This window comes from Gymnoscopelus microlampas (genome assembly GCF_963454915.1).
Source record: "Gymnoscopelus microlampas genome assembly, chromosome: 22".
Classification (NCBI taxonomy): domain Eukaryota; kingdom Metazoa; phylum Chordata; class Actinopteri; order Myctophiformes; family Myctophidae; genus Gymnoscopelus; species Gymnoscopelus microlampas.
In genome coordinates this window covers 7,933,749-7,957,197 of record NC_139959.1, presented here as the reverse complement: position 1 = coordinate 7,957,197, position 23,449 = coordinate 7,933,749, and the positions used below count along the sequence as shown (strand labels likewise).

The 23,449-nt window shown below is 41.7% G+C and overlaps 1 protein-coding gene across 1 annotated transcript in view; it reads left to right on the top strand.

Moving 5' to 3' along the window:
• The first annotated feature begins 1,805 nt into the window (after nt 1-1,805).
• lmbr1 (limb development membrane protein 1) overlaps nt 1,806-23,449 on the top strand; it is a 49,629-nt gene continuing 27,985 nt past the window's right edge. Inside the window, exons 1-5 of the mRNA XM_084048901.1 lie at nt 1,806-1,975; nt 10,698-10,770; nt 12,209-12,248; nt 13,554-13,693; nt 15,668-15,771. Coding sequence (XP_083905027.1) covers nt 1,913-1,975; nt 10,698-10,770; nt 12,209-12,248; nt 13,554-13,693; nt 15,668-15,771 — 420 coding nt within the window. The 5' untranslated portion in view covers nt 1,806-1,912. The remainder of the gene's footprint in view (nt 1,976-10,697; nt 10,771-12,208; nt 12,249-13,553; nt 13,694-15,667; nt 15,772-23,449) is intronic.

Here is a 23,449-nt window from a genome sequence, read left to right as displayed (position 1 = left end):
AAGGAGATCACACAGATGATACAGTTTCACGCAAATAGCTGAAAAATCCTGGGTTTAAGTGTTTTTCAAACTGCTCAAAATTGCGGACAATCTAAGCTTTCTGGTCAAAGCGATAGATGTGTTCCTCATGAGTCAAGGCACAAGTGTAAGCAAGTTTCACGACTTTCGGCCAAATGAGGCATGACTTTTGCCTGTTTAAAGTTTGCATTTTCAAAAAATTGCTATAGCGCCCCCCTTTGGCCAATTGGAGTGAGATTGGTTTCAGTGATATTTGGAATGACTCTCTACATTACTGCAACGTTTCAAAGAAATGTGAGTCTTGCATGTATGTGTTAGGGGCAGATGAATAATTTTCATAAAACTGCAAAAAAAAACTTCAAAAAAATAGTTAAAATCTATTTCCTCCTGGGATTTTTGAGTAATCTGCACAAAACATTTTACACATGAACTTAGGACCTTTGCCGACAAAATGGCTGTTTTTCATATAATTCAAAATGGTGGGCGATCTAAAGGTCAGAGGTCAAAAGTCAGACCACGAAAGTTGTCGGGCATGAAGAGACGCATGTGTGTATTGAAGTTTCATGGCTGTAGGTCAAACAGGGCATGAGTTGTACCTGTTCAAAGTTGGCACTTTCAATTGAGTGCTATAGCGCCACCCTTTGACGAATGAGTGTGAGAATTATTTCTTGGTAGTTTTTCATGAGCATCTACCATATGGCCGAGTTTCGTAAAAAGCGTATGCACGGTTAAGCCAGAACTGGCAAAAACAAGTATTTTTCAAACTGCTCAAAATTGCGGAAAATCTAAGGGCGGAGCTTAATGGTCAAATTGATACGTGTGTTCCTCATGAGTCAAGGCACATGTGTAAGCAAGTTTCACGACTTTCGGCCAAACGAGGCATGACTTATGCCTGTTTAAAGTCTGCCTTTTCAAAAAATTGCTATAGCGCCCCCTTTTGGCCAATTGGAGTAAGATTGGTTTCAGTGATATTTGGAATGACCCTGTACATTTCTGCAAAGTTTCAAAGAAATGTGAGTCTGCATGTATGTTTTAGGCGCAGATGAATAATTTTCATAAAACTGCAATAGTTAAAATCTATGGAATCCTGGGATTTTGGAGCAATCTGCACGAAACGTTTAACACTTGAACTTTGGACCTCTGCCGACATAAAATAGGGAGCGGATTTTCCATAAGTGAAAAAATGCAGAAGTTAGGAGCCAATGACTGTTTTTCATATAATTCAAAATGGTGGGAGATCTAAGGGTCAGAGGTCAAAAGTCAGAGGGTGAAAGTTGTTCAGCATGAGGAGACGCATATGTGTTTCCAAGTTTCATGGCTCTAGGTCAAACAGGGCATGAGTTGTACCTGTTCAAAGTTGCCATTTTCAATTGAGTGCTATAGCGCCACCTTTGGACGAAAGATTGTGAGAATTATTTCTTGATGATCGTTTTTCATGACCATCTACCATATGGCCGAGTTTCGTAAAAAGCGACTGCACGGTTCAGCCAGAACTGCGAAAAGTGGCAGAAGAAGTGACAGAATACTGCCAATAACAAAACAGGTCCAGAGCTGAGCTCTGGCCCCGTAAATAAGCAACTACACTTTAGAAACAAGCCACACAAAAAAACGCAACCCATTATTATTTACAACTTCACAGAAGAAAAACAAGCCCAAAGTCGCTTATAATACGTGGACATGGCAACCCTGACGTACGGTCGCACAATGTAAACGTCATTTATTTTGGGGCGTTATTTTGTTGAGCGGCTAACTGTCGTTGTAAAAAAAAACTGTCTGATGCAAAGCTGCCAGTCACACACACACGACACATACATACTGTACACACTGACCGTACAGTACGAGCGACTACTATGTAGTAGAGTGTGTTAGTTTTGCATTATTTCCAACATGAAGAATGGAAGAAGACGACGTGACTATCAGAGAGCAGAATTTCCACAGCCAAGTGCGAGAGTACATGGTAAATATATATAAACCCCACTGACTGACTGACAGGCAGCTAAACATGCTAACCAATGCTAACGGAACGTCCTCTGCTGCAGTGCTAACTTGTATACACACTGTGTCGTACAGAGTAGATCTATTCATTACAATGATGTATAAACAGTGATTCTCAGCCATTGTTATTCCAAGGACGACCCCCCCCAATTTGACATGCATTAGGCCACGGCATGGACCTAGCCTTGGATCAAGACTATCATAGATGTATTTGATCGAGTCTGACTTTTACTGTCGTATCTTAGCTCCATAAAGAACCTCAAGTGGAGAGGTTCTTTATGGAGCTAGTCGTATCTATGGTCTTGGGCTTCACCCCCTCATAGTCACTGGACATCCGCGCGGAGAGCCAGTACTTCTCCGCACATGTACAAAACAAATCATATAAAGTGCTGACCGTAGCCCCGGGTGTTAACTCAACGTTAGGAGGCCGTGAGCAAGGTATTAGCCCGTATTTCTCAATAGATATGTGTGTTAATCCCGTCTGTGTAGGATTCTGCCTGAAGTTCCCTGTATTCCTCAATGGTCTGTAGTGACGGGCGCATCCTGTGAAAGCCAGAATAACACTCAATGTAAACAGGAAGTAAACAAGGGGGGAATGGCGTTCGGCCACAGACGGGATTAAAACACATATCTATCGTAAAATATGGACTAATACAATGCGCAAAGATTCCGAATGCCTAGTTAACATCCGGGGCTACCGGGTAAGCACCTTGTATTTTGCATTTGTACTTGTACGGAGAAATACGGACTTTCCTGGTGAAAGTCCAGGGCGCTCTGTGGGGTGCAGCCCCTAAGACTATCATAGATATGCAAATGTCAAAATCGATAAAATGCATCTATGATAGTCTTGATCCAAGGCTAGCATGGACCCACATGTAGGGGTTCATAGTTACAGACCAGTCTCAAGGACCCCTTGAGATCCAATGCTGTATATTAATATCAGTTTTAATTTGATTTGATTGTGCACGTTCTCTGCTCTCAGTGTTTCTGTGTAACTATGACAGAGTTGTAAACATTCCATCGCCACTAGCCTTGGATCAAGACTATCATAGATATGTTTTATTGAGTCTGACTTTTGTTTTCGTATCTATGATAGATATGCAATTGTCAGAATCGATAAAATACATATATGATAGTCTTGATCCAAGGCTACATCGCCACAATGATTTGTGGCTCGATTGTTATTTCCTGATGTCTGTAGAGCAAAACTTTAACATAATATAATAATAACATTAAACATAGCTCCCTTTAGCAACCCATTTCAAGTCAACAGGGTCCATTGCTGTGTAACGTCATTCACTGAATTCCCTCAATGTAATGTCAAACCTGTCACAGCTGGTTCAGTACCAAGGCTGTCCAACACACGCATCTGAATATTACATGTCAACACTTGGCCTGAACCAGATCCGCTATGCTTGACTAAGCATATTACTGCCGTCTCACCTACCTGTCACTAGCAGGTGGCGCTCAGACACTCACACAGTGTTCATAGTTATACTGATCCTTCTGTCTTATGCGATCAGCTGTAGCTGGTTAATCTGAGCCGAGGTTATGTCACACTTGGAATGAACTTTACAACCACTTTGGTTGTGCTCAGATGGTAGTATCTGTATTTCCTTGGATTTATTAGGTGCAGCAGGGGAACTTGTATGCGTGTAGTGCTATTTTCAATGTGTTAACTGTGTATTAATTAAACATTGGTGTTAAAAAGCACAGTGTCAGTCAACTGACATGGATAATCATGACTATACCCGAGTAGAGCCTCTCTTGAACTGACTCCAGTTGCACTCAGATATCATCAAGCCTGTGTGAAATGCTGTAGTCGTGCATGTTGGGATCCCCCAACGCACTTGCAAAAAAGACTGGCATGTCACCATTGCCTTGTGCTCTTAAATGTTCTTAATCAGTAAAACTGACTGTATTACGGTATTCAGACTTCTGATAATGAGCATGAAGGCTTCTTGTCTACCAAAAGAGCGTCAGCATGAAGGACAAAAATGAGCCATGAAGTGATTCAAGATTCAATGCAAGGAATTTGTTACATGCCCTTGTATGTGTGCAGTGGAATGTTGGTAACAGTGTTTGTTACAATTGTGAAGGTACACTACAGTCAGCCTTTGCATAATGTGTCTTATCTCTCGTTAGACTCTTGTAAGTTTGACTTTGTGCCAGTTTATCATCCCCATGCACCTACTGTATGCATGTATTCTCCCGCTTTTTGAACATATCAATACATGCCCTTGTAGAGTGGTGGCTTGTTAAGACATTTTGTTTAGGTATTTTCTTCACCCAGCTGGACTGGGAGTGCTCATATGCAATGACTCATACTGTCTATTTACTACTGCTCTTTGTTAGATAAGACAACTTGCCTTTGCGATTGACTGTGTCTTAAGAGGAGAGGACGCACCCTGCAAGCCTGGCTACACTTTTTGTTTTTGGACTGAAATGTGTGCCGTCTGTCTGCGACTCTGCGTATTCCCTGGCTGAGTCATGGTGGAAGCTAGATCCATGAGCTATGTAATGTTGAGATGGTACTGACTGCTGAGGTGGAAGGTTCTAACATTAGTTCTGTCATGGTCACTGTCACAGTAGAAGGGGAGAATGTGGAATGTGATCTTATCTGTTTAGCCCTTCCAGCTTGGTGTGGAGGCCCCACAGTCACCCTATAAATTCCACGCACTGGCTATTTTTCCCACACCTCTTTGCTTGTACCCATGGCCTAATTAGCCTCATATCATTTTGTAACTCGATGACTTGACTACACTCAGGTTCTCCTGCAGTTGGTAAATGCAGTTATTGTTATCAGTGTAATAATGTATGAAGAATATGTGTGGACTCAAGTCACATGACATGGACTCAAGTCAGACTCGAGTCACAAATTTGGTGATTAGACTCGACTTGACAAAATTAAAAAAGACTTGCAACTCGATTGGACTTGACTTATGTCTTTACTTGGTCTTGTGCCTTTTGAATTGAAAATACTTGATACCTTCCCCGAAACCCAAAGATTCAATTAGCTCCATTTAGTCAGAAATGCTACTACTACTATAGAGTCTATATGACTTTTTTTTATGCCACCATGGCAGACAGCCGTGGTCGGAGAAATAATGTTTTTGGTTCCTCTGTACATCCATACATCCATACATCCATACATCCGTCCATCCGTCCATCCGTCCCAACCTCGAGGACCAAATGTGATATCCATCCATAGCCATGAGGGAATTATATCATGTAATTTGGCACAAACCAACAAACCAGCTCAGTCAGCCCCTCTTGCTGTTACTGGTTAGAGTGTTCGCCTTGAGACTGGGAGGTCGGGGTTTGCCTGCCTCCCTGCTTGGCACTCAGCAAGGGTTGGATAGGGGGTAAGTACTTGGTGTACTTGTTTGTACATCAAGCTGCCTCACGCTTCAGAAACAGGATATAGGCTCCTGCTCTTTGGGCCCCATGGCTCGGCAAGGCTTACTTATTTGGCACAAACATCCACTTGGACTTGAAGGATGAACCATTTCAAAGTAGGTGGTCAAGGGGTTCAATGTCACTATGACCTCACTAAGCACATTCATTATATTCCTCCAAAGTATTAACTGCATATACTATACTACAGTATATGAGTCTTGACAGACATAGATGTAAACTGCAATTGGTTCACATTTGGTTGGCGGAAGCATACAACCTCAATGCTGGTATTTTTTAGTAATCTTTTACATCATATTATGGCATATTTATGACATGAATTTTTAAATATTAAATAATTGCCTCCGCTAGGCCGGACGGAGGTCTTCTATTTTGATAGTACAGTTGAGATTGAAAGGAAACAGGAAGAGAGTCAGGGAGTGACACACAGCAATGGTCTGCCGGGCTCGGGAATCAAACCCGGGACTCGCTGTCAGGCTGCATCGATCAGAGCCTATATATGGTACATGCCTTAACCTCTCTGCCATTGGTGGTCAATACGCATTCTTTGCCGTAATTTTGCAGTATTGTTAGGTTAACCATCATTTACTAAACAGTACTTAAAAATCACACCCTGTGTGAAGTGAGTGGTGCCTTTGATGAGCCCCGTATTGACCCCCGTATTGATGTTGTCATCAATGTTTGTGGACAGACATAGAAAACAGACTAGAATATGTGAGACCCGTGCTATTTTAACCAAAGGAAATCACTTACCCTATCTTTAACTATAGTTTTCTATAAATGTTCTGATTCTTAGATTAGAACATCTAAGGATTTGAACATGTTAGCTTGGCTAACATGTTCAATCAGCCAAGCTAACATGTCCAATGTTAGCTTGGCTGATGGGGCTGCAGCCCCTTAGCTTGCCAGGGGGCTGCAGCCTGATGTCACTTCGAAACATTTAAACAATGTTTCGAAGTGACACACCTATTTATAGGGCTCTATTTCGTCATGCGTCTCGCTAGCCAATCAAAGCACACCCTTTCAACATATTGTCACGTGTCACGTGATGCTTGACCAATGTTAGCTTGGTGGACACACGGACATACATACATACATACATACATATTACGGACACACGGACAAAGCCAGATATAGGAGTGTTTGCCTTCGGCACCACTCAAAAACCATCAGGTAGATCTTTCAAAAGAGGGTAAGCCTGAACCTTAATGAGGGAGTCAATGGGCAAGTGCTTGTGCTCTGAAAATACAGTATTGTTGTTAGGGCAAGAGGTACAGGTGAATGGGAGTAGGATGGCAAAGGATTGAGCCTCAGTCGGGGGTTTAAAGGGCAAGACCACTTTGGTAGAGGTTTGGGTTGTGTAGTTAGATTGCCATAATGTAACTCCTAAGCAAGAATTTAAAAAAAATCTCCATCGACTAGAAATTGATCATTCAAAATGTGCTCCTCATTGACTGAGATTGTACGGCAAAACCACTCTGGAGGCTCTTTTTCAGCCTTTAAATGAATGCAAACAAAGCTGATTCAGACAATGAACATCACCAAACCCAGTACTGTTTGTTTTTTTGATGAAAATGTCAACTTCCTGTTGAATTTACTATTTGAAGATCAGCGGATCCAGTCTGGATTTTCTTCCTAATAAAAATGATTAGGAAGTTAGCATTTTTATTAAAAAACAAACAGTACTGGGTTTGGTGATGTTCTATCCACCTGTTTCCTAGGCTTTTCACTGTGTTCCACTTCCTGTCTTTTGATCCAATGAAATCCAATGAAACCGGTCAGATGACTAATGATATCCAATGAAATCCGACAGGAAGTCGAAAACACACAGCCAAGAAACAGGTGAATACTGTCAGAATCAGCTTTGTTTTAGTTCGTTTACAGGCTAAAAGAGCTCCTCCTGAGCCTCTTCAATGTACAATGTAAGTCAATGAGGAGTATATTTTAAATGATCAATTTCTAGTCAATGGTTAAATATTTTTTGATTTCTTGCCCACCTTTGTTGTTACATCGTGGCAAGGTAACTACACAACCTCTACCAAAGTGGTCTTGCCCTTTAACCGTTAACCGACAATGAAGGGAAACAGCCTCCCTGCTCAAAACTTTACTAATCATTTCCACAAATGGTAGCATTATACTGGTGTGTGGATTTCATTTATTTTTCTACAAGAAGACAGTTTTCTGCACATGAAGTCATTGCCACAATAACAATAGAATATCAAAGTAACAATGCCTAACAATCAAAAGTAAACAAAAAATGTGGAGAAAAAAGGATTAATGGACAAAATGAATAAACAACACTACAAACTTAATCATAAGTAACTCATTTATATGACACACCACCAACAGTGGTGGGTTGTCAGGCGTGAGTCCAAAGGAGAAGGTTGTGTGTTCCACTTCAAGCGGTGGTGGATTACAAATCTCAGCTGTCTAAGCCAGGAGAAACGCTTCATGTGAGCCTGGCGGTGCGGCAGGGACTTTGTAACAATAGCACTACTAGGCATGCATAGTGTTGACATTGACATTTTGGCTTACATCTGACAGAAGCTGAGACTCCCTCTCTCTCTCTCTCTCTCACACACACACACACACACACACACACACACACACACACACACACACACACACACACACACAGACACACAGACACACAGACAGACAGACAGACAGACAGACAGACGTTTAAATTTAACAATAATACTGTACTTCACAATGTTGTTTCATGTGCAGACTAGACTCAAATTGGCATCGCTAATTACCTTGATAAGTTTTGAAAGGATCACCGTATATACTGTGTACCATGGATGTCCTATTGTTATTTGTCTTGTAGTGTATTTCTGGCAAAGAAAGACGTGTAATTTTATTCTGCCTCTTGTCCAGTTCTCACTTGAAAAAGAGACTTTGTCTCAATGTGTTTTTACTGGTTAAATAAAGGTTAAATATAATAGAAAATGTGGGAGTTAGCTAGTATGTTAAGTTGCAGAATAACAGATTGGACTGATATCACACACATGCAGGCAGAGACAGTGGTTAAAAGCAAGGATGTATTTATAAATGGTCAGGAAAATGATGATTTTGTACAACAACATGTTTACAATCTTTTCCTACCTCAAAATAGACACAGCCCTGTGATCATTGGCCTGAAGGGGACCCCGGACACACTAGGTTAGGGAACACTTAGTCCGTTCTATCTACACCAGCCAACTAACTGTGTGTATATTATAATAGTAATATTAAATCATTGTTAGAACAACTGGATATATTTCATAAGACTATTGTAATGTTTCCTAATTGATGTGGAGACTGCACAAGATAATGCTTAGATGAGGCATAGTGTGTGCCTGAATAACGATTATTATTGATTCAGATTGGTTTTTACTATGATGATGATCAGAATACACTGACATTTGTTGTGCATTATCAGAAGCATTTGTGTTTGCAACACCAAAGACAACATACCATGGTTGTTTAAAAGCTGTTCTTCCTGAGCTGCATAACAAACATTTAGCTTCCCAAAAGACTGGCGTAGACGGTATATGTTTCGGCAGTTTTAATTGTTTATACAGTATATGTCTGTTATGAAGTGGAAGAACATTCTGTTTGTCTAATCCCTGCAATACAAGCTACCACAAGGATTCCCAAACGTTTCTGGCCACGAACCCCCAAAATAATCATATTTGAACTGGAGACCCCCCATCCTGACAAGCACTTGGAATTGTTGGCATCACATGTAGTTTGGTTCCACAGATACATATTGTGAAAATAGACGATCTACAAGCTTAGCTCCCAACGCCTCGCAGTGTAGATCGGCTATTTTGACAATGTTTGACAATTTGGCCAATTGGGTATTAAAAAGGTCTTTAAAAAGTAATTCAATTGTAACTTTAGAAATGTGCCCTGTATACACTTACACTGTATATTGGTTTGGTGCATATTACGCTAATCATCTGGGAACCCCCCAAAATAATTTCCCAGTTTGGGAACCACAGAGCTACCAGACACTGAGCGGGAAACCTGCAGTGCTGACTGGTCCATGTAGAAGTGAAGTGAACCTACCTGGGCCAAAGAAGCACCCCATGAGGGATGTGGCTCAGAGTCTGTAGGAGTCAGGTTTTGTAACTTGATCAGTGCAACATAACTATTGACACATTCGTCTTTATGTGTGTGTATACCATGAGCACAGATAGCACTATGTATTAGGGATGCACCGAATATTAGGCCACCGAAACATATCGGCCGAAAATGGTTAAAAAATGCATTTTCGGCTTTCGGCCGAAAGGGTTTTAGCGCCGAAAGAATATCACCGAAAGACACCGAAACATATCGGCCGATATCACCGAAAGAGACCGAAACAATGCTATTTAAAAAAAATCTTGGAATAAAATGTGGAATATTATTATTATATAATTATATAAATGTTTGCATTTTACAATCTTTCAGCAGTCAGTCTGGAATTAATGTATGGATTCGAAAGTGCTGAATAAATGTTTTATGGACCCATAATAGTGATTATTATTTAAGTTAAGTTTTGCCATAATCATGTATTTTGCCATAATCAGGTAGCTGATCAACATTGGTAAACAAATAAATTCATTATATATATGTATATATATTTATCATATTCGGCCTTTCGGTATTCCGTTTTCGGCCAACTGTTTTCTATTTTCGGCATTCTGTTTCGGCCAAGAATTTCCCATTCGGTGCATCCCTACTATGTATTAAACCTTTGGAACATACTCTGGCTGACCGATCCAATGTCTTATTAGTTGAAGATGTAAGCACAAGTGGGAACACTTGCTGGACATTTCCCAGCAAGTGTTCCCACTTGTGCTGTCACAATTATGACATAATCGTCTAGTCGCAATTATTTGAGATAATCCAATTATTTTGTCATAATCGTTTCCATGTTGAAAAATGTTCATTCATTAAAAAAGCAGACGCGTTGTAAGCTTATTTCCACTATTTGTACCTTATGTTTGTATAAAATGTATAAATGTCAGTAATTTCTTTGTATATTTAAGTTATTTGACATATCTTCCCTGCGCAATTCTTTATTACGAATCCTAAAAGACAAACTGTGACAGTGACAGCCCTAATTAGTAGTACATAATAAACATAAGGACTTTAGGAAGTTGAAGGTAGATAATAATGAGAAATAAAATTCATAGGCTTTAGATCAATTGGACACATCACTATTGCTTTTGATACCTTCTCTGCTGAGTCATCTACAGTCATTACATAATTATTTTTGTCTTATTTTGTTTCAGATTTGCTTCATGTTGTTTGCGGTGCTGTACATTGTGTCATACTGCATCATAAACAGGTACAAGAGAAAAAGCGGTAAGTGTTGCAAAACATAGTTAAAGCCTAGGAAAATACAATCGAATGCATGCATGCATTCAGCGAGGCTGTCATGCTTCTCGGGTGTTCAAAAGCCACTCGCACACCTGTGTTGTGTTGTGTTCAGAGTTGTAATAATTTCCCAGCAAACACTGTGCAAATCAAGTGTTCACAGAGTGTTTGCTCATAGACTGATGTCTCCTTTGTGGGGAGAATAAAAGGTACAGCGTGGCCAAGTAGGCTTTGGGACATAATGCGTGATGAACCACGCCCATGTCTGTGGTGTGTGAGAAAGATTTGTGCGCATTCAGCCACAGCTTACCATAAACTTTACACACATTTTTTAATATTTTAAATGGTGTGGAAACGGTTGAGACACCATTTTGTTTGGCTATGGTCATTTGGCTACTTTTGACATCACACATGCATGTAAAGCCACCTTGGATTGAATGGATTGAATTGAAAGTCAGTTGTCAAATCTATTATGAAAACAATTTTATATGTTTTTGCTTTGTTCCGTTTTACCTGCAATACTAGGCAGGCAGTTCTGCAAATCAAAACCTGAAAGAAAAAAAAAAGGAAAACAAAAGAGCCTAGTCAAGAATTATGAGCTGTGTCTCTTTTTTCCCCTGGACAAATATAGTATGTGCAGGTCATTGTGGCTCCCATAATCTCATTTCAAAAGTAGACCACGTTTGCGTCAGGAATCCTCTCTGGGGGATTTGACGCCGGAAATCTAGGCTGCTCTTGTCCTTGCCACCCAGGCAGTTTGGAAGTTTAACCCTCTACCTTACAGTAGAGAGAGACGTGAAAATAGAGGACATTGCATGCATTAGGAATCCAACTTGTACTGCGTTCTGTGAAAACTGGGATATTGAGGGTAGATGCATCAAAAATTGTCGTATGTTTTAAAGTGGTGTACATGTGTTCTAGACATTGGTATTGGTGGACAATTGTTGATGGTGGCACTGATATGTCAAATTCTGTGTTACTGTACTCTAAAACAACTCTCTGTTTATGGGATGGAAGTGCATTTCATTATGCATGCATTCCTGTCGATTATTTTCTGTGCAACATTTCTGTGCAACAGCATTCATACAGGACATGCTATCAGATTTAATAAACTGAATCGGACCATGCTAGATTTCCTCGGCTGAAATCCACATATACAAGAATCCAGTGTTTGGATGTACATCATTGTGTTTTAATACATCACCTTGTAGGCTAATGCGTTAAAACCGGTACCAGTAACTAAAGTTTATATAGGGTAGTTATTTTCAATACACAGTCTTGTGTTGTTTTAATAAAATGTATCTCCCTGACTGATTATAGCCTTAAACATGACATGAAACTTGAGTTTTGAAAAGTGGTCCTCATATGTCTGTTATAGTTATTTTCCATGGTTGTGCTCTCATCAGTCTCATCTCCCTATGTTTAGATGACCAAGAGGATGAAGATGCCGTCGTCAACAGAATATCGTAAGTGAAGCTGATGTCTGTTAAACCCCTCTTTGATACACAGGGAGCGCTGTGTAGTCTATACAGTCAAAAATGTGTATTTTCAGTTTCCTGCCTATCATGGCCACATGCCTCCTGAATCCTGCCTTTTAGTAGGCTATGCATTGACATGTCTGTTCGGGTCCAGCTGAGGACCGTGGCGCTGGTTGCTGAAAGGGTCTAGCTAAGTAACCGGAAGCGTTTCCAATTAACAAGCTTCTTCAGTGATGTGGCAAAGCTGTGACTTTGTCCCGTCCCACACCAAGAACTGCTGAGCAGATGGCGCACTCCTCCGGGTCCAATCTGAAACCTTGACGCCCCTGAATCACAGAAAATGGCAACTTCCAGATTGCCCCCGCAGCCTCGTGTCTGTTGTTCTAGAACAGCGGGTGTGTGGGTGGGGTGGACAAATTGATGGGTGGAAGAAGAGGAGAGTGGATTGACATTCAGCCCCGTAGACGGTGAAATAGCCATCTGCTACATAACGCCAGCATTTAAACTAAGTGGTCTGTGACACTAAATAACTTAATTCCCTCTTGGGCATTTTGCTTATTAATTCCTGTCACACAGTGTGCAGAATTACTCTTCATTAACATGACATGTAATCCAAAACTAATCCGCAAAATGGCCGAGTGATCGCTTGAGTTGTAACATATAATCCGATTTAATACATTTGTTGTTGTTAAATGTCATATTTTGAGAAATTATACTTTAGAGCAGGGGTCTTCAATATTTTTCAGGCCAGGGACCCCTTAGCTGAGAGAGAGATGAAGCAGGGACCCCCCACTACATATTGTATAACATTGTGTTACAGATTAAACATTTAATGGTTTCATAGCCTTGCTTCATACATCATGGTTGTATTTATGTTAATGTGTATTTTCAGACATAACTTGACCTTTGGCTCTGTTCTTGATCTGCTCTTTTTCCCCCTCTACACCAAACCTCTTCGCTGAAAATAGCCTAATCTACTGCGATGCGTTGTGAGCTTGTAGATCTGCTATTTTCGGCAAATGGTACCTCCAGAATAGGGATGCTAGGGTTCAAGTGGTTAATATATTTAAAAAAAAATAAGTTGCTGTCACAAAAAGTCTTTGTGGCTAGTAACTCTGAGGACCCCCTAGGGGTCCCGGACCCCCTGTTGAAGACCACTGCTTTAGAGCAAGGCTGTCATGGTGCATAGACAATAGAAAATGTTTCTCAATGTTTTCTGTGACCCCCCCCCCCCCCCCCTGACACCTCATTATTAACTTGTTTTTGTTGTTTGTTTTTATTCTGGTTGTACAGGATGTACCTCTGCACCTTCACCCTGGCAGTGTCGGGTGGTGCCGTCTTCCTCCTGCCGTTCTCCATCATTAGTAATGAGATCCTCCTCTCCTTCCCCCAAAACTATTACATTCAGTGGCTCAATGGCTCCCTCATTCATGGTTAGTAACTTCTTATTGTTGTTTTGTGTATTACGTCTTACTTACCATTGCCTTTTGATTATTAACACATCTGCTCAACAAAATGGAGATAAAAAGTTCTAACAAATTTTAGATGAACAAACATCACAATTAATATTTAACAGTAACAAGAGTCAATAGGGTTATGGGGGTTGATTTACATGACATCTGTGACTTACCTAATGCCTGACAAATGTTGCCTTTTCAATAAGCATTTTTACACTCAGGTTAAATTAACACTGAGGATTCTACAGGGTAAAGTGGACTTACATCTGATGTGTACAACACATCACATCATAGATGTAAGCTCTTACTATAGAGGGGTATGTCTACACTCCATGGAGCAGTCTTCTATAGCTTTCCTCTTTTGTTTAGATGACTGAAGCTGTTAAAAAAGGACCTCCACCTATAATAGCCACCAGGGGGCATCAGAGTCCATGACATAGACAAGCCGGGATGCTGTAGTGAGCATAGAAAGGCCTACCTTGTCATGACTGTTATCTCAAGTAGAGTATGATCTGCTCCCAGTGAAGCCCCCACTAAAATGTTTTGATTGGTTGATTGAATGCTTTATTAGTAAAAGATGTAAACGGCACGGACAATTTACAATTTAGGCATTTAGCAGACGCTCTTAATCCAGAGCGACTGACAGTAAAACACGTGTATTCAATTAACAGAGCATAGAAAATGAACACATTCATACATGTACTATGTACCATGTACATGTAATAGCTATATTTACAGAGGAGAAAAAATAAAATTGGCGGCAGTGTATGTCCCCTCATGTCAAGGGAATATAATATCTATTATCTCTACTTGTAGTTTTCTGACAGATGCTTTTTCAGGCCTGTTTTGAAAGAAGCCAGTGATTCGCGTTTAGTGGATGATGTCAGGGCATTCCACATTATGGTGGCAGAGTAGTAGAAGGATTCTTTCCCCCTATGTTTGTGCTAAATTTGGGGTGGGGGGGGGGTACCAGATTGGAGTCTGGTGCTGTGGCTGTGGGTGTCACTCACTGTGGAGAAGTAGTTGGACTTGGACCATGTAGTAGTTAGGTATGTGGGCACTGACCCTCTGAGTATCTTAACCCTGTCTTCTACCCTGAGCCATCCCAAACTAGCAAAGTGTGTTGGAATTAGGTGGGTCATGGGCTTTAGGCCGAGTAGTAGTCAAATCAGTTTGTTTTGGGAGGTCTGAAGTTTAGTTTTGAGTGATATTGAGGTGTTGGAGAACCAAGGGGTGCAAGCATAATCAAAATGACATTGAATGAGGGCTCCAGCTAGAGTCTTTAGTGCACTCTTGTTGACAAAAGAGGAAATCCTGCAAAAAAATCTTGTACTTTGAATGACTTTCGCGATCACTTCAGATGAAAAATGTTTTAACCTGTCAGATTGTTATCAAGAATTACAGCCCAAATAGGTAACCTCTTCTTTACTTGAGATGACTATCGTATGTGTATCTAATCCGTCATATACTGAACAGATATAATGTTCAAGTCTAATGGTATATGTTACATCAGTGGTTCTCAACCTTTTCAGGCCGTGACCCCCAAAAATATTAATCATATTTGGACTGGGGACCCACCAATATAATCATATTTGAACTGTAGAGTTGAGGCATTGAATTTTGTTTGACTTCGTTCCATACATGCTTTTTGAGAAAATAGCAGATCTACAAGCTCACAAAACGCGTTGTTAGCTTGTAGATCGGCTATTTTCACAATTCTTGCCTCTTTCTTATATTATTTGACAATTTGACCAATGTTTGACCTGTTTTTATAGTATTGATGCAGTAATAGTCTTTTTTTATTTTCTTTCTTTCTTTTTTTTTTTAGGTATTATCCAGACCCCCCCCCCCCCCCCCCCCCCCAACCATGTGATATAAACTCATCTAAACTATATATAGCTTACAAAGTGTGTAAGACTAACGGTTGTTTTGTGTGCATGGCCTCTGTAGGCCTGTGGAACCTGGTGTCGCTGTTCTCCAACCTCTGCCTATTTGTCCTGATGCCCTTCGCCTACTTCTTCCTGGAGTCTGAGGGGTTTGCTGGATCTAAAAAGGTATCAATTAACAGCTTTTATATATATCTCCTGTTATATATATATATATATATATATATATCCTGTTGGATGTATCCCTGTCCTTCAGACTGACAGTTCTCAAACCTTCTGTAATTGTTCATGTAATATTGTTTTCCTCCCCTTTTGTTTGTTTATTTGTCAGGGGTTTAGGATTTCTCTTATTGGATAGTGCAATTTTCAAAATCAGTTTCTGTGCATTTTCTGTACTGTACCCCCTTTTCTCTACTTTTCAAGTTAGGAAAAAGTTAGACCGTTTGACCCTGAAACTGACTTTGTTTTAAAATGTAACCCGAATGTTAAAATGGGAATAGAAACCCTGTGCATTTCCTGCCCCCTTTGTCCACATACACAGCAAAAGTCTGTGTTAATTTATGCATTTGTAACTCTGAAAGATTATAATGGGGGCGAGGGGGGGTGTCGATGTCTGCTCGATGTCTGCTCAAATGTTCTTTTGGTTCTTATTGTGGATTTGACTGGGATCAATTTGCTTAGCAGTTTGTAGTTCCAGTCTAGAGCATAGTGTGTGTGTGTGTATGTACGTATGTGTGCAAAGTACCGGATACAGTGGTCTAAACCGGATCTGAGCACTGAACTGTAAACAAAAAGGACTTTCCACAGTATTGCGGAAAGCCTGGTGACGCGAGGTTAACTTAATTGTGGGTTATCTCAATTGATACATTATCAAATGGTGCTTTCCCATTGCATAGAGTCAGCCGAGCTCAGCTCTACTGAACTTTACTTCATTTTCCATTGCAGATAGGATCCCTTTAATGCATGCCTTAGCACGCTAATGTTTGTTAACTATAAACAATCTATCTATCAGCTATACAGTCTTACAAAAACGTTCTTTAAAAGCTGTTATGCTCTCCTCTGAGAGCGCATCACAGTGAGTGAGACATGGATAAATGCAAGAAATGTGCAATTTATTGTTACACGATTATAGTTTTATAGTTACAAAAGAATAGAATGTCCTCAACACAAGCTTTCTGTCCACTTTAGACTGGCTAGGACAAACTCAATCGTGTTATTATGAACCCCACCGGAGCGGAGCTTTTTTTGTCCAGTGGTTCTCAACCAGTGGTCCTTGAGGCGGTTCCAGGTGGTCCCCCAGTTAAATAATGGAAAGTTGGTAACCAAATGGACCCTTATAGATCTTTAACTCTTGAGAGCGTAAAATGAAACCAAATGGACCCTTATGAGTCCATGTCGTTCCATTTTACGCTATCAGGCGTAAAATTATTGTTAAACATCTGCATTGCTTAATTCACAAGAGGTCTACGCAATTAGAGAATGTAGAAGAATTGTTATTTTGATCAATGTTTGCCTGTTATCTCTCCTATGGTACCAACATCAATACAGCATGGAATTCTGGACAAAATATTACAAACGATAACAGAATATTCTACGTCTTGGGCTAAACGTCTTAGAGGCTAAATCTAATCAAATGGTGGTCCGTGGCTCAAATGCCGAATAAATAATGGACCTTGATATGAAAAGGGTTGAAAACCACTGCCTTTGTCTACCAGTGTCCACACGAGAGGATTCCTCTCAGCAGCTAACGCTGCAGCGATGGCAGCAGCAGCAGCAGGTGCCTCGGTCCTTGCCCTCTCCCTGACTCGCGCCGCTGACCATAACTGCCACCACAGAAAGCTCATTAACCATGAAAGGCCGAATCTGGTCTTCGCCCAGCGCCACATCCTGACAAACCCTTCCAATAAGGCTAGACGCTGCCAACGCTTCAACACTGCTGCATCGGCCGCCGCTGATTTAAGGCCTGATACCCCGTCACCCCCTCCCCAGCAGGCCCTAAAATAAAACTTCAAAAGGACAGGCTAATAATCGAGTTGTAAGGCTCAGCGAACTTCCTTGTTTAATTGATTACCCCCCCCACCCCACAGCACCACCACTACCACCACCGCAAAAAAAAAAAAAAAAAGAGAGGCTTGGGGGCCCGCGTTCAGAAAGTCCATAAAGTCGCAGCAACATGACAGCACAATAGAGCCCGGCAAAATGGAGGGGGAAAGATTTACTTTTAACCCATTAAAACCGGGAAAGCGTCCGTGTCATTTTAGATTTGAACCACTTTAACCTTTATTTACATTTTTTTTCTTTTTTCTACGAGCTTGTAGATCTGCTATTTTTGAAAAATCGTGAACATCTGTGCAAATGTTTGAGTATTATGTATATTTTTAAAGCAAATATTTGCTTCTTGGGGGTCCCTGGAACAAAATGTTTTAAGATGGCGGTCCGTGGCCAAATACATATGATTTTGGGGGTCCTTGACATTTTGTAGAGTCAGAGTTTTTTTTTTTTTTTTTGGATATTTTTTTGGGCTTTTATGCCTTTATTTGGACAGGACAGTAGGCTGACAGCAAAGGTCGTCGGGAACGGGAGTCGAACCCACGACGCGCTGTCATGCTGGATTACCAGTTTATGTGGTATGTGCCTGGACCGCTAGGCCAGCGGACGCCCCCAGGCCCCTCGGGTCTTAACGGGTTAATACACCTCTATCCTGTGTCACAGTTTGAGACCCCTCTGGTTTATGTCCCTCCTGGCAAATGCACATAAAAATTTGTCTGTACTGTAGTTTATGGGCCGTTCTCTTTATTTCCCCCTGCCTGCTAATTTGTTTCGGTTGGATTTCTTCAATAAAAGGGCAGGCCCTGATGGGTAAGGAAGCAGGACCGAGGGCCTCTGTCACGTTGCGGTTTTTGTTCTTTTTTTTTTGTCCTGTTTAAAAGCAAACTGTTTCTTGCTACTGATCATCCATAAATTTGCTCAGAGGAAGCGCTGGTCAGTGTTGAGCTGCACTTGCAAGTACATTTTGCTGCGTGCAAAAAGGCGCGGGGAGGGGAGGACTCTTATTTCACCCCCCACTCTCCCCCCCCCCCTCCTCACGGAAGAAAAGTGCCCCACGGAGGCGATCATGAGACCGACAGGAGGAGGAATGAATGTAAAACACTGATTTAAGTTTTTATAATGTGATGTTATCCCTTTTCCTCTATAAGAGTATTAGACCGCAGTGTCATGGGGTTTTATGTGGCATTTTATCATCCTGGGGTAACGTTAAGGCACCGAGAGGTCCTTTGACCACGGAAATGAAGTGAATGATGAATTTGACTGGTAACAGTGTAAGTCAGCCTTTTCATGTGGCACTGTTTATTTTTGACGAGGTACTAAAAGACGGCACGGGAATAAAGATTGAAATTTGGATGTTCTTTTTCTTTTTTTTCTCCGTCAATGTGAACAGTTAAGTTTCTTCAGAGGCTCTCTGGCGCCCGGATGATTAATAGTTTAACAAATTGTCCAAATTGTGGATGAATCGGAGTGACTTGCGTATGGGTCTAGATGTCACGTGTTATGATCACGGCTTTATTTGCTGTGGCGTAAAATGTCACGTGTTATGATCACGGCTTTATTTGCTGTGGCGTAAAATGTCTCTCACTCGCACTAAGTTGCTCTCTCACATCTTTTGTAGAAGAGCAAAAAGCACTGGTAGCCAAGAATGTTTTTGCAGGAGTTTTTTTTTTAAATGTCATCTTGCAATTTCAGCCATTTGGCTCCTGGTCTTGTTCCAGAAACCCATTTGCTCTCCTGCATTTGTCCCTTTCAGATTTCACCTCATAATGGATGTTGCAGAATTTGTGTGCGTGTTTTATTTTTTCTTCTGACGATTTTGTAGCTAATGTCCAATGCAAACTGACCATTAACTATATTCTGATGTAATTAAACACTGTATTACAGTATTATTGGAGGTGTAAAACGTCGGGGTGACTAAAGCCTTGTCCTTTTTATAATGAGGACAATTCAAGTCTTGTTCAGTTGAAAATGCCTGGGACTCGGGAGAGCCCGCCATGCCACCAGTAGATGGCATTGTAATGAAGAAGACAATCTGTGTCATCCACATTGAAATGGTCACCATGACCTGACAACGGCTGCCAAATCGGTTTAATTGTGCTTGCAGATTTTGCAATATGTCAAATCTACATTTAACCCAAAGCATTGTCCAGTGAATTGATGTAAGGCTCTAAAAGGTTTGAAAATGGCAAATGTTCTGTTTCTACTTTATCGTAGTTCAGATACTTTATCTGTAGATGGAAAGCAGTCATTCAGAGAGAGACACTGATATTATTTTCTTCATTGTTTTCAAATGTTTTTTTATATCCTAGATGTTTGGGTCATAAGCTATGTCCAGGGGTCTTCAACAGGGGGTCCTCGGAGTTACTACAGGGGGTCCGGCAAATCTTTTTGTGGTGTGGAACATTAGCCTAAAATAGCAGATCTACAAGCTCAAAACGCCTCGCAGCGTGAGGCGTTGTGAGCTTGTAGATATGCTATTTTCGAAGAGTCGGTGTAGAGGGGAAAAAGAACAGACCAAGTACAGAGTCAAGTATGGTCAAGTTGACTAAATATTGAGGGTTTAAAGGTTTGTCTGAAAATACACATCGATCCAGCTATCTATGAAAATCTATGAAAAAGTTTAATCTCCAACACAATTTTATACAATATGTAGTGGGGGTCCCTGCTTCACCTCTCTCTCTCTCTCTCAGCTAAGGGGTCCTTGGCTTGAAAAACGTTGGAAGACCCCTGAGCTATGCAGTGAAGGGCCTCACACTAGTCTCACCCGCTACACTGAGACACGTCTGATCCTGAAAACGAGTTGAAACGAGTCTGACCCCCCGACTGACCCCATGATGGGCCAACAGGTTTCATCTGGTAGTTAAAGAAACTCCTCATCAATCTCATCCCTAAAAACCTAATTTGTGCCTCGGTGACAAAGCGCCTCGACAAGAAAACGACACATTTCCGTCTGGGGGAAAAAAGTGAAAAACCTTTTTTCATTCACAAATATGTTATTTTTGTCAAGCAAACGTGCCGCGCGACACTTTGCCGCCGAAGCATAAATCAGGTTTAAGCCTTAAAGAGCCCGATGATGAGGAGTGGGTTTATTGTGTTGGGGGGGGAGCAGGGTGGGGGTGGGGGGTGCGGTGGGGGGGGGGGGGGGAGGGGGTTGTGCGCATCTCGCCGAGCAAACCCTGCGTGGTGTTACTAAGATACTCGTCTTTGTTAGACCTCCACAATGGGGGCCTGGATATTTATTTCAAATCTCCTGAACATGCAAACATTTTTCCCAGGCCTTCTTTCGGGCCGGGGCCAGCCGGAGAATATAAAGTGGTGTTTACATACCTTCCTTTAAGGTCACAATGTCTCCCTAAAGCCTGCCGGTTACAATGTCCATTGCCATGGCAACATATTAGTTTGAGTCGGGAATTTAGGGGGGGGAAAAAGAAAAAGTGAGCTGTCCTGGATTTGTCTTTTTTGTAATACCCCCCCCCCCCCCCCCCCCACCGACCCCACCGCCATCCCCGTCTGGATTTTTCAAACTAAGTGATCGGCTCTGAGACTAGTTGGTTTTTCTTTTTCAGCCAGATTTTTCAACCACATGAACCCTAGCGTCTCCCTATTTTGGGACGAACATTCAGCGAAAATTGCTGATATTCAAGCTCACAACGCGTCGCAACTCGTAGATCTGCTATTTTCGGCGAAGAGATCCTGTGTAGAGAGGAAAAATTTGCGCATCTAGCATAGAGCCGTGGGGGACCCCGGTCAACTAAGTATATAGCGTTTAAAATGGTTCATTTCAAAGCATGACATCCTGTGTCTTACCTCTAGATGTGGCTCCATATAAGTCTGTGGTTAAGACTTAGTTGTTTCTGTTCAGACCCACCCATCTGTACCGATGTTCAGTAGATTCAAACAGGCCAGTGTTTTTTGCACTGACCGGTGACTGACTTGGCTGTACTTGGACATAACCTTTATGCGTGACAAAACCCATGTGACAGTCATTTTATGCTTTGAAAGACTTATCAGTCTGACACCTCGCCGTAATCAGAACAAGCTGTCGTCACTGTAGGATGCAAATAAAGCTCTGCAAACATCAAAAGTGCTGAAGCTACTTCCCCCCTCTTTTAAATCTCTGTGTTGTTGTGAGTCATGCCTGGTGAATTGGCTGTGGGTGCTGGAGGAGAAACGCTCATTTCAAAGCAAATACTGTGTTAGTGAAGTATGATTTTCTTGCTTTTTTGGGGGGGGGGGGTTTACTTTTTACGACAATGTTTTTCTCTTGTTGTCAAATTCCCCCCCTGTGAATTTTGACAATACGACGTGATGCGGATGGTTTGCCATGCCGCCATGTCATTGGGCTCTTATTAAGAAGTCTTATTAAGCGTCTTTAGAAGTTTATTCTGCAGCTTTTACAGGGGAGTGTCCCCTCTCCTCTGCTTTCTGTCTGCAACACGGCCAGGTGCCCTGTGGCCCGACTGGTTGAAGGATACACTAATAAGGTCCCCGGGCATCTGGTGTGTCTTTAGCAGAGGGCAGTTTGCTATTGCTGGGAAGTGAGAAGGACCCTGACCCACTCCTCTCCCCACCCCACCCCACCCCATTCGGGCCCTTATCCCACACGCCCCTGACAGTTAGCAGAAGGATGAGCCGTGGGCCGATCTCTGCCGCCGCCCGCTGACCTTCTAAGGATTGATGGCGGCCGCTACGAAGCTCCCGTGTTCTCTCTCTCTCTGTTGTAGCTCGTTCTCTTTGTCTGTCTCATTCTGTTGCTGCCTCTCTCTCTCTCTCTGCCCCCCCCCCCCCAACACAAAGTACAGCGCTGCACCTTCTCTAGTGTCCTCTCTCCTTCACACCGTCACACACACACAGTAGCGCAGTGACACGCGGCTTCCAGAGAATGTACTCTCTGCGGGCTTCATACCCGTCGAAGCACCGACCGCATCAAGGACACGGCCGCGAGCGCCCCGTGTGTTGCGGTTTTCCCACAGCACTAGTATAGCCAGAGAGGGATAGCACCTCCGTCGGTGTGTGAGGCCCCTTCAGTGTTTGTGTGTTTATATATGAGTGGGGTTGATTATTTGTTTTTTTTGCCGTATCCATCGGTGTTTGTGTTTTGTGGATTCATGCCTGATCGTTTGGCACTTTGAGCACGTCTTTTCTCCCCCATACACGTTTCTTGGAAGTCTCTCTCTCCAGTCTGGTTGCTGTAGTCAACTAGCCCCATGCTCCACGGCGGTGTGAGGATCAGGGGGATGCTGAATATTTCAGAGCTGCTATATTTAGAGGTAGTTACACATTTAGAATGGCAAGAATAGAAACCTTCAGCAGGGTGCAGGTCTTTGTAATATATATATATATATATATATATATATATATATATATATATATATATATATATATATATATATGTGTCTGAAACAGAGAACAGTGTCTCATGTCATCAACAGTGACTCGGTTTGATTTGAGTCCTTTTAAAACCTCAATCACGTCCCGGTCCATTGTGACTGCTGCAGAGAGAGAATATTAACATTTGCTCACGTGTGATGGAACAAAAAAAAACTCTAGATTTCTTTTTTTCTTCCTTATTTTTTCCTTTTTTGAAGAACAAAGGATAAATGAGGTAGAAAAAGATGTAATGTGGTCATACAGTGTCACACAGAGAAAAGGCGGGGATAATGAAACCATCCAGGGTGTTCAGTTCACAGAGGAAAACCATGTCTGACATAGCAGATTTTTTTTTTCTAGGACCCGGGATGATAGTAAGGGAGGTGACAAGCATTGCCTTTGCCCTAAATGATCTGAATAGGTAATG